Below are 10,790 nucleotides of genomic sequence, written 5' to 3' on the forward strand. Positions count from 1 at the left end.
CATCGTATTATATATAAATTATATGATTATATTAAAAGTATATTTATTCTTGCGAAGACTACAACAGAAATTTTGGTGTACACAAATTGGATAAATGTAGACGTACTTAATATTTTAATAAATCGTTTGGAAGTATCAGCAACCGAATCGGCTTTTTTATCTTAACGCTCTTTTGCAGTCAATAACCTGTAGGAGCGGGATCGATGCTTTCGACAATCACTCATTGTGGTTTTGAGAGTCAGTTTTCGGTTATAGGTTATTCGGGCCTGTATCCCGGCATGGGCCCGGAAGTTGTTTGGGTTTTCAGGTAAAAGATCCCGGAGATGCTGCCTTCGCCAGAGAAAACAAACGGCGCTTCTGCTGTATAAATACTGCAACCACAGTCGATCGTCAGGTAAGATGAAACACACGACATTCAAATTCAACGCTTGTCATTGAAGAAAAACGACGTTAAATCAGGTAACCGTGATCGCATCGGGTGCGTTTACATGGCTAGACGGCATTTGTCGAGTGCTGGGTGCCATAGCAACGCCAGCGGGCTCTCAGGAAACATAATTCCGCTTTAGTTTGTCACGTCTCAATATCGAGCGTATTTCACGATCGGAGGCTGCCGATCGATTAACGTAGAGAGGAATGTTGGTTCTGTCGTTTGTAATTTAGTTTAGCGCTGTCATTGCGTTAATGTGAGCTGTCACGTCTCGTTAGCTGGTTAGCAACGGTGTCTAGCTAGCGTTGCTCCAGACAGAGCAGGATTGACATGATGATTCTGCGTGCTGTCACTCTTGCTCGGTGGAACCGGAGATGTTTTACCGATGGTGCACGAAAAGTTACTAAACATTTGAGGTTTTGCGCATGATAATTATATTAATTTGTTCGTTGTTTTTGTTTTGATGACAGACAGTTCCGACAGTGGGGTGTTCCGATTATTGCTTTAATTAGACTCATTGACAGCTGTGTGAATTTATGGAATCTGCCTGTTGCCTCTGTCATGCCATCTCTTGGCTCCCTTGTTTACCGCATTAAATGTTTTTAAATACATTTTATATTATATATGTGATATACTAGTGTATGCGTTTATACATATTTTATACATATAGATAATCTTTTACGTCATTAACAGTTTGTACATTGTTTGATGTCTCTCATGCATTCTACAGCAATACAGTATAATAGACAAAACAGTTATTTTAGTAGATATTCGGTACATTTTTCTATTCTGGATTTAAAACAATTAAAAGAAAAGCAACTTTATCCCACTGCCTTATGGCGAATGAATATGTTAACCGTCCATACAGACACCACACAGTTTTATTTTATGCAATGTAATATTAATGCCCATAAACTGTGCTGCGTGTGTGCGCGTGTAAATCTGTGCATTAACACATTGGTTCGAGGAAATTAAGCTTTTCACTTTTCCTATATTTGTTTATATGTGGACATTTCTGAGCAACAGCCAATCAAAAAAAGTCACTGTTTTATCTGGTTTAGTAGTTTCATTGCTTTATGTGTACCTGTGTTTGTTCTGAATAATGGGAGGGTGCATTCTTACATACTACTTCTCTCTTCCTTTGAGACTAGAATGATATAGAATGGACACTCAGTTTAGCTGTTGAGTTAGAAATGAGATCTAGACCAGTGTGCGTATCAATTATTCAGCAACTCAAACAGAGCAACCACACAGGAAAGGGAGAAATTGCATACCGCAAGTGAACCAGCAAGTATTTGTTTCATTTGAAATAAAAATTCATTAATTATAAGAGTTCTTTGAGTTTAAGTGATAACACTTGTTGTTTTAATTGATTTATTTACATTGATGTACCACTATTTTTAAGTCTAAAAGAGTACTTGGTTTCCTGTTGTTGGCAGCTTTAAAAGTGCTAAATAGATTTATTATTCGGGTTTTGTGACTTCAATATTATTGCACAGAAATATTATGTTCTTGCTTGATTTTTTTGGTGCAGGCAGCTGGTGTAAGAATGAATGCTGACGATTGCAATGGCCGTTCTTACATGTCAGGTAAAATGCTTTCTAATTCTTGAGAAGTATATGGAGCACGTGTTTCTAAATACAGCGAGCCCCAAACAACAGAGACTACATTGAAAGTAATTTTCATTTTAAACCTGGATTAAAACAAAATAAATGTATATATTTTAATTTGGTAACATCATCTATAAATAATTCTTTCTTTCTTTGAATGGAGAGATTTTCTTGCTTCCATCAAATCACACAAGATTTTCTTTGAAACCTTTTTTAAGCAAAATAGCTAGTATTCTGACCCGACTGTGTGTTTATTTTCTAAGGCAGTGGAGATTCTTCAACAGAGCGGGAGTTTTTTGCAGGGTTGAGAGGACCATCAGTGAGTACACCAAACAGTCAACAGTCCTCGCCCAGCCGCTCACTCAGTGGTCAGTATTCCTACATTAAATATGCTTTTATATCTTACCTTTATTGTAATTTCCACATTATGTATTGTTTAATTATAATTTTAATCTTAGACACTATATTCATAACCAAGCAACACGCTGATGCTTTTAGTATAATGCTGAAGTCATCAGTTTACACATGTTTATTTTTTCCAGCTAACTCCATCAAGGTGGAGCTGTACAGCGACGAAGAGGCAGGTGGTGCTTCTCTGGCAAAAAGGAGGCGTGAGGAGAAGGATGAAGGATGGAAAGATGAAAAGTTGGACATGGCAGAAGATGGGGCAGTGGAGGTGGTTGGAGGTACTCGAGGACAGGCTGGAATTGGTTGCGGAGAGATGTCCAGCCCTGGGCCAGCATCACCCGGTCCTATTCGGCTGCCTAATGGGAAACTTAAATGTGATATTTGTGGGATGATCTGCATTGGACCCAATGTTCTAATGGTGCACAAGCGCAGCCATACAGGCAAGTGATTTTTGATTCACAATTCAAAGTAAACTCAACAATTATGCTTTTTGTCATAATCGTGCAGCTCTGCTATTTTGTTTCGGGCCGGTGGGAAAACTGATAGACTTAGTCTCGGCAGGTGAACGGCCATTCCAGTGTAACCAGTGCGGCGCGTCCTTCACGCAGAAGGGTAACCTGCTACGCCACATCAAGCTCCACTCGGGCGAGAAGCCCTTCAAATGTCCCTTTTGTAACTACGCCTGCCGTCGCCGCGATGCCCTTACAGGACACCTCCGCACCCACTCCGGTGAGTTCATCGGTCGAGAGCAGCCATCTGCCAGAGATAAAGAAAGACGGGGAGATGGAACTTTGTGGCTGGAAAGTAAATGGATGGAAAAGTGTGTGGGATGGAAAAAGCCTTTTGATGTTGCACAGATTAACGTAGGCAAGGTCATTTGAATCTGTTTCTACTTAAATGCAGTGCTGAGTATTTTGCTGCCCGGGGCTTCAGTTAACTTCCTTTCAAACTAGTTGCACTTTCAGAGTTGTTTAATCTGACTAAGGAGAGAAAATAAGACCTCATTGATTGGTTGTGTAATGAAGTTATGGACATCACTGAGATGATCAGACAACCAAATTATAGCTCGGCACAGATCTGGTATGACATTTAGAGAATTATGAAAACAGGATATCCTGCATGTGTTTTTTAAATGAGGGTACCTGTTGTTTCCAAATCTGGCTGGTTGAGGTCCTTTAAATGAAGTTGCAGACGTTCTGAAGCGACTTTTTAGATTGATGGATTTCTCTGAAATGACGCACAAGTGAAATGGGGTGTTGTTGTTATTTTGTACTTTGTAAACGTCATATATGAGAAGCATCTCATTTTGTTCTGTGGGGAAATTCTGTGGTCTACTCAATTCCTTTGTAATCACAGCATCTTTATGTATTATATTAGAAATAATCCTCCTATGTAACACCTCATGTTAGGTAAAGCATCAATATTGCCCTGGTAACGTTCCTGTTTACATAACAGCTGATGTAAGGTGTGAAACGCACTTGGCTGAGATCAATAATCTTCCTTCTTTTTTCGTATTTCAGTGTCTTCTCCCACAGTAGGGAAGCCCTACAAGTGCAGTTACTGTGGCCGCAGCTACAAACAACAGAGCACCCTGGAAGAACACAGAGAACGCTGCCACAGCTACCTACAGAGTCTGGACCACCAGCCACCGCACAACACCCAGCCTGCACATGGTAAGAATACATTTACACAGATGCTTTTCCTCAGGATAATGGTACTTTATCAGCCTGCAAAACCAAATCTCTACAGATGATCCAGAATGCAGCGGCAAGAGTGGTTTACAATGAACCGAAGAGAGCACACGTCACTCCTCTCTTCATTCATTGATTCCATTGGGTCCCCGTAGTCCCTCGCATCAAATTCAAAGCTTTCCTTTTGGCCCACAAGACCACCACTGGTTCGGCACCCCATATCTTCACTGGCTAATACAGATTTATGTACCCGCCAGATCCCTACTCTCTGCAAACGAACAACGTCTTGTAGTGCCATCCCTAAAAACCAACTTCTCTGGATCTGTTCCAGATTCTCTAGCCATCTTCAGAATCGTCTGAAAACACATCTCTTCCGTCAGCACCTGACAGATTAGTTCTGACTTCTATCTCTTTTTTACTCTTTCTATCCTTAAAAAAAACTTAGCTGCGTATACTGTGGTAGGCTATATGAGACAAGCTCTATTGCACTTATGCTTTTTGTTGTCCTTATGTTGTGCCATTTGCTTCCATTGTTTACCTCATTTGTACGTTGCTTTGGATAAAAGCGTCTGCTAAATGTTAATGTAGTTTTGTTTTGTTCTCAACCTCCCATCTTGCTTCTCAGGTGAAGAGTCTCATAATGTGGAGATGATGTCTGAAAAGTCCTCCTCGGAAAAGATGACTTTTATTGATCGACTGGCTAACAGCATCACCAAGAGGAAGAGATCCACACCCCAGAAGTTCCTGGGTAGGCCCAGTCTTTTGAATAACTGTATTAGTGACGTTTTTAGATGAACGTTTTAAATGTAAATTCTCAGGGAATGTATTTATTACTTGTTTATATTTTACTGAACCGCTAATGATGGAGTCCAGGCATTAGAAAAATATCAGTCTATGCATGACTTTTCTATTTTAAAAAAGGAAAAAAATAATGTGTTACAGATGTGTCAAAAAGGACGCACATTTTTAGAGACATAATACTTTGTAGGATTTCTGTGAATTAAAATGTGCAAGCCAGATGTGTCTGGCTCAAAATGTCAAATACTTTTTGAATAATTGCAAATGAAATCCGACTTTCTGATTTAATATGATGACATAATAGCATTATTATTTTTATGGTTTGCCCATAGTCAATAAGTCAATTTATACTCTCTCACCCACTAGGTGAAAAGCACATGCGACTTAATTTATCCGAAGCACCTTATGAACTCAACCACAATCCTGAAAAAGATGGGGACATGCTGGTCTCGCACATCGAGGGTGACTCCGCTGCTTTGGTGGGCATGGGAGGGCGTTTCCTCCGGGGGCTCAGAGGAGGAAACGATGTGGATCCTTCCCGCTCCCTTCGAATGCCTCCCCACTCTACCTGCCTATCAGAGTTCACCCCGGTTATCAGCTCAGTCTACTCTCATATAACCCCTCTAGGGCAGCGGATGAACTGTTCAGGGGGCATCTCCATGGGCCTACCTGGTAGGGAGGCCGGCGAGGGCCATGAGGACGCGCCCTCCAGCCGCAGCCACGCCGCCTCGCCAAGCAATGGTTACCAAGATTCGACAGACACTGAAAGCATGGCGGAGGAGCAGTGCGTCATCGCCTCATTGCCACCCGGAAGCTTTAACCACCGCGGGCGAGAGCGGCACAGTCCTAGTCACGCCAAAGAAACGGACATGGAGGGCGACAGGGATAAAGGGGGTTTGCCGGTCAAGTCGAGTCCGTGCTCGCCGCCGGCACGGGAAGTCATGCAGGTGGTGGACGGAGAGGGGAGGCCAGTGCGTTCCTTCCGCTGTGAGCACTGTCGCATTTTCTTCCTGGACCATGTCATGTTCACCATCCACATGGGCTGCCACGGCTTCCGCCAGCCTTTCGAGTGCAACATCTGCGGGCACCGCAGCCAGGACCGTTACGAGTTCTCTTCGCACATTGTGCGCGGGGAGCACCAGGTGGGCTGAGGGCGGGTTTATATTGGGGGGATGTACAGATGTATGCTGCTTTGAGATGGCGTCATGGCGGCTAGTTTGGTCTGCACCTGATTGATGCACGGCACATTAGCACTTGCTTTTATAGTTAGCGGACATCACCAGATTTGATTCATCTTCAACGCTATCGTATCCTGTGTTAGAGGATTAGAACGGGGGCAATTTATATCCTCTAATTGCACTCCCACACCGAGTCATTCATTGCAAGACGCAACAGTTTTGCTTTAGAAGTGCCTTCCTTCTGTGGGGTTTCTTTTTTTATCAGTTGGAAAGCAAAATTCGATGCTTGTTATGCAGGTGTGAGATTAGGTTTATACTCATCTGTCGAGTGGCGTTTACATAGAGTCTGCCTCATGAAAATTAGAAAACCGTGGGTGAAATGCTTAGAAGTCCAAAGCCTGGTGGACTGTTTTAAACAGAATGATTTTTCCAAAGTTTCAGAGTCTGGATAAAACTATGCCTAGGAGACAAACTATGTGCTCTATTGGGATACCTCTGTGGGACTGTTGGAAATAGGCGACTCAGGGAGGGCACTGCTGATAGAAGGAATCAAAAACAAGCTGCTTAAATTGCAAAACTCAAAGGCTGGAGGAAAGGGCGTGTTGGTATGTTAGCCATATAAGGAGCACAGACACATATTGCCTTAATAGTTGCTTTATATGAACCCTGTATGAGCTGGTTGTGAAATTGCACGTGGTTTTTAATGCTGAAGAATTCAGTAGGTACAATGCAGCCCATATTGCCTGAATTTGGGTAACTTTAAAATGTAGACAGTGTGGTACTTTGAAGTTTAGGCTAAGGCTCGGATAATGTTATTGTTTCTGGAATCTATGTTTTATTTAAGGAGATGAACTTGAAACATTTTGCCTTAGTTTTTGAGTCTGAAACCTACGTCCTACAAAAGTCAAACCGGTTGGTTTCCTTGTGCCTCATATCTTGATTGTTGTTTCAAACTTGTGTCCAAACAGACCTCACTCAAGGGATGATAAGGAGTTCGATTTTGCCTATCAAATTGAGTTTGTTTAATCATTTTTGTAATATAAAGTCCCCCCATCCATCTTCTGCCGTGAAATAGTTTCCATTGTCTGGCTTCGTACGTGTGTACACAACGCATCAGGCTGCATATTATGGTTTTAAGATGTCAAGCATGCAGTGAGGCGCTGAGGGAGAAAAGGCGCCTTGTTGTTCCGGTGCAGACCAAACCGAGGCCCATTTTGCATTCCGTGACTTTGAAGAGTTGAAGGGGTTGTTACCTCAATGGAGGATTGCACTTTTTCTAATTCTGCTTAAATGTGAGTGTTTATGCCGGGGCTGTTTTGGGTGAGCCGCTGAGGGTTGGGAATTTTATTACATGGCTTTAGGGGCACAGACGGTAATGACTGGTAACTGAGCTTTGAAACATATTCTTTTGTTTTTGGAAATTGCTCTATTGCACTGATTTCTGATAAAATGCTATTTAGAGAAAACAAGATACAATTTGATACGAGATCACGTTGGTTACAAAGACCAGATGAATAGTGTGGTGTTTTTAAAAACTTCTATAAAGGCTATTTTCCTAATAAAAGGGGTCGTGGTAATTTGAGGATTAACAACTGACGATTTCTCATTGTGTTGTAAAAATTGGTGCTTGGATGTTTGTGTGACTTCTGCCCTCGATATTGGACTTGTATCCTGTACGCTTGTCCTGTGCGGTTTTGTCCCATATGAGTTCACGCATAAGGTACACTCAATCCCCGCTGAGTATGAACTGTTTTTAAGGGAAGGACTGATATATTGTCGTCAAGTTTTGTACCGTCCTGGCCTGTTTTATCGGTGGATCTTACTTGCACAAACTCAGAGAATTATGATATACAACTAAAGCACCAATGAGTGAATTTTGAAGAATCTTAAAGATTTCTTTTGTTCGATCGCTTGTACATTTCTCACTTTTTTGTGGTTAAGGATGTTGTAGCATGTACGTATCGGTTGACTTGGAGGTTGTCGGAAACTTGCTTACGTGTAATCCACTGACCTTTTACTACATCTTTCGGTTACTTTTAATATACGTGTAGGCCTCTAAAAATGTAAGCTTGGTGAAAGCCTACAGAGAACAGTACTAATTGAAAATCTAGAACAGACCAAATCCAGTATTTACGAAGGTCAACGACTTTGCACCCTTCATAGACTTTAGATTTTTTTCTGCAGATGTACATTTATTTACTTGAAGTTATGGCAAAAACCATATATGACACTTAATGCACTTAATGGTCAAAAAGAAATGATATATTAATTATAACATGTGTGTGAATGGGAGAGGTTGCATGTGTACTTATTTGTTGGCTGGGGTTCTGCAACTGTTCTGCTTGTGAAATATTCGCTGCAATTTCCCCTACTTCCTCTAAACCAAACCCGGCTCTTTTCTGCACCATTTCATATTTCTCATCCCCGAGGTATGACGAACTCAAACTTTAATGAACTGTGAAGCAACCTTAAAAAGCAGCAACTGGGAAAGAAAGATCTAGCATTTTGGGGGAGGCAGGGATCAAACTCTGTCATACTTGGGCTTTATCCCTGGGTTCAATGTTTTTAAATATTTTGTGAGAAAAAATGTATATGACAAAGAAAAACTCTTTACCTCAGATTTGTTAAAATATAAAAAACTGCCTCATGTTCTATAAAAGGTGTGTTGGTTTCAAGAGGTATTGTTTATTTGATCTTGTTTATAAGGAGTGTAACCCGACTTTAAGTTGAAGTAATTTTTCATGTCCAATAAAGTAATATTTGTTGTAACGTCTGTCCACTTAAAAATCTACACATTTCTTTTTAAGTTTCTCTAAATCACATACAGTCTTAGTAAAAATCATCTGTTATGTATATCTAAAGAGGTACAATATGTGCATGTTTTCTTTCAACATCAAAATATTTCAAAATACATGTGGTATATTAATATATATATATATTGATATATATTGATATATAAAAATAATTAATAACATTTTACAGGTTTCTGACCATCCGTGATGTATGTGAGGTTTAGTATGGGCGATTTTAACATTAAGCTGCTTTATTGTTCTCTATATAACCATCTTAAAGAAAACTTACTTTTTGTGACAAAAAATACAAGCACACATTATTTTATTTTTGGTTCCTTTTATTTCTTTACACACAAATGTTTGTAAACAACTCCAGATCACATGGGCTTTGGAGGAGCTCTTGGGGCAGCGCCCTGTAATGAAAAACAAAATGATTTATGATTAGAAACATTTAAAAATGAGGTAACCGCACAGTATAAAGCACAATATGTATCCATGTGCCTTTTATGTGAAATGTGATTTCTAGCGCACTTACAGTGGGTCTGAAGCGTGGAGGAGGAGTACGGTCCTTCCTGGCCTCACACGAGCGGTTCCTCACCACTTTGCTGTGGATGGCACAGCTGACACAGTAATGCAGCTTCACATACAGCTTGGGTAAAACATAGGCTGCAGAAAGACAAAAAGTTGGCTTGGGACAAATAGGTTGCCCTCTAAAGTATCACATCCTTATTCTTATATTTCTAGTTGACTCACAGTCAAATACGCTGGCTTCAGAGATGTCCCTGACAGCCGCAGCCTCCACAATATTTCTGATGACAAATTTCTTGATGGCTTTGTCTTTGGGCACACAGCGGGCACAGTTTGTGCAGCGGATGGCCTGAACATGCCCACGTCCCTTTTTGGCACGACCGTTATTCCTCCTCTTCTTTGTCTGAGAAGATTTAACAAGAACATGCATGTGACATACGAATTAAAGAATTTAAATATAAAGCAATTACTTTAATGTTACATTTACAGAATTACGATATAATTTATATTATTCTTTTCTACTATTATACTAATCCCATCTATCTATCTGTCTGTCTGTCTGTCTGTCTGTCTGTCTGTCTGTCTGTCTGTCTGTCTGTCTGTCTGTCTGTCTATCTATCTATCTATCTATCTATCTATCTATCATGCTGTTATGACCCGTACAAAAAGTAATGCTACTGACGGGCTTTAAAAACATCTCAGCTCACTATAAGTCGTTGTGAAAATACGTATTAGTTGTCATAATATCGTAATAAACAAAGGCCCTCTGTTATAAGGTTTTGTCTAGAAGGGTTAACGTTACTGCTATCTCCGCTGGGCATGCGCACTTCAATACTGCATATTTTTTGTCACGCTAAAAAAATATTATTTTTTATTATTGTAAAGTTAGGTTTAGTATTGGGCTAAGCTAGTGTAATTTATTGTAATTATATGGCGATATTTTGCACCACTTCCGGCCTTAGCTGTATCCCTTCTGCAACAACCCTTTTATAACGATGAGTAAACTCACCATCTTGCTTCAGAGAGGCGTGGAGAGGACCGGAAAAACGATGACGTCATGTATATGTACTGCGCAAAAGACAACGGAAACCTATGATTAATATTATAAAAGTGGCCAGTATCTGAGTTTATTTGTGCCTAAAAAATCTTATCTAGAAAAAAATTATCTCACTTAAAAGGGACATCAGTACTGTGCAGATACGGGTCATATAAAGTATAAACTTAATACATCATTTTGTGTAAACGTCAACACTCTATAATCCAGCGTTCTATTTTTAGAGACAAATCTGAAATTTAAATGAATTTATTACAATTTTTCCTTAGTTTAATATTTTTAAAATGACATTGTATGAGTGTGT

The 10,790-nt window shown here is 40.2% G+C and overlaps 2 protein-coding genes across 2 annotated transcripts; one reads left to right on the top strand and one right to left on the bottom strand.

Annotated features, from left to right (window-relative positions):
• Positions 1-291: 291 nt before the first annotated feature.
• On the top strand, positions 292-8,872 carry ikzf4 (IKAROS family zinc finger 4). The gene is made up of 8 exons (XM_079478849.1): positions 292-394; positions 1,962-2,016; positions 2,301-2,405; positions 2,580-2,885; positions 2,992-3,174; positions 3,966-4,118; positions 4,762-4,884; positions 5,301-8,872. Exons 2-8 carry the CDS (start codon positions 1,977-1,979, stop codon positions 6,083-6,085), a joined length of 1,695 nt encoding a protein of 564 aa, XP_079334975.1. The 5' UTR covers positions 292-394; positions 1,962-1,976; the 3' UTR covers positions 6,086-8,872.
• Positions 8,873-9,235: 363 nt separating this feature from the next.
• Positions 9,236-10,461, bottom strand: rps26 (ribosomal protein S26). The gene is made up of 4 exons (XM_079478460.1): positions 10,442-10,461; positions 9,658-9,835; positions 9,440-9,570; positions 9,236-9,317 (listed from the first exon to the last, which is right to left on the bottom strand). The coding sequence occupies exons 1-4, from the start codon at positions 10,442-10,444 to the stop codon at positions 9,282-9,284; spliced, it is 348 nt and encodes a 115-aa protein (XP_079334586.1). The 5' UTR covers positions 10,445-10,461; the 3' UTR covers positions 9,236-9,281.
• Between the last annotated feature and the right edge of the window lie 329 nt (positions 10,462-10,790).

The sequence above is a fragment of the Barbatula barbatula genome, assembly GCF_947034865.1.
Source record: "Barbatula barbatula genome assembly, chromosome: 17".
Classification (NCBI taxonomy): domain Eukaryota; kingdom Metazoa; phylum Chordata; class Actinopteri; order Cypriniformes; family Nemacheilidae; genus Barbatula; species Barbatula barbatula.

What these genes read in the sequence shown, in the direction of transcription:
- ikzf4 (XM_079478849.1), top strand. Translation starts at nt 1,977, where the DNA reads ATGAATGCTGACGATTGCAATGGCCGTTCTTACATGTCAG. An exon ending in GCACAAGCGCAGCCATACAG is followed by an intron (nt 2,886 to 2,991) that starts GCAAGTGATTTT and finishes GAAAACTGATAG; the next exon opens with ACTTAGTCTCGGCAGGTGAA. An exon ending in CACACCCCAGAAGTTCCTGG is followed by an intron (nt 4,885 to 5,300) that starts GTAGGCCCAGTC and finishes CTCACCCACTAG; the next exon opens with GTGAAAAGCACATGCGACTT.
- rps26 (XM_079478460.1), bottom strand. An exon ending in TGAAGCCAGCGTATTTGACT is followed by an intron (nt 9,571 to 9,657) that starts GTGAGTCAACTA and finishes GTCTTTCTGCAG; the next exon opens with CCTATGTTTTACCCAAGCTG. An exon ending in CTCCACGCTTCAGACCCACT is followed by an intron (nt 9,318 to 9,439) that starts GTAAGTGCGCTA and finishes TTTTCATTACAG; the next exon opens with GGCGCTGCCCCAAGAGCTCC.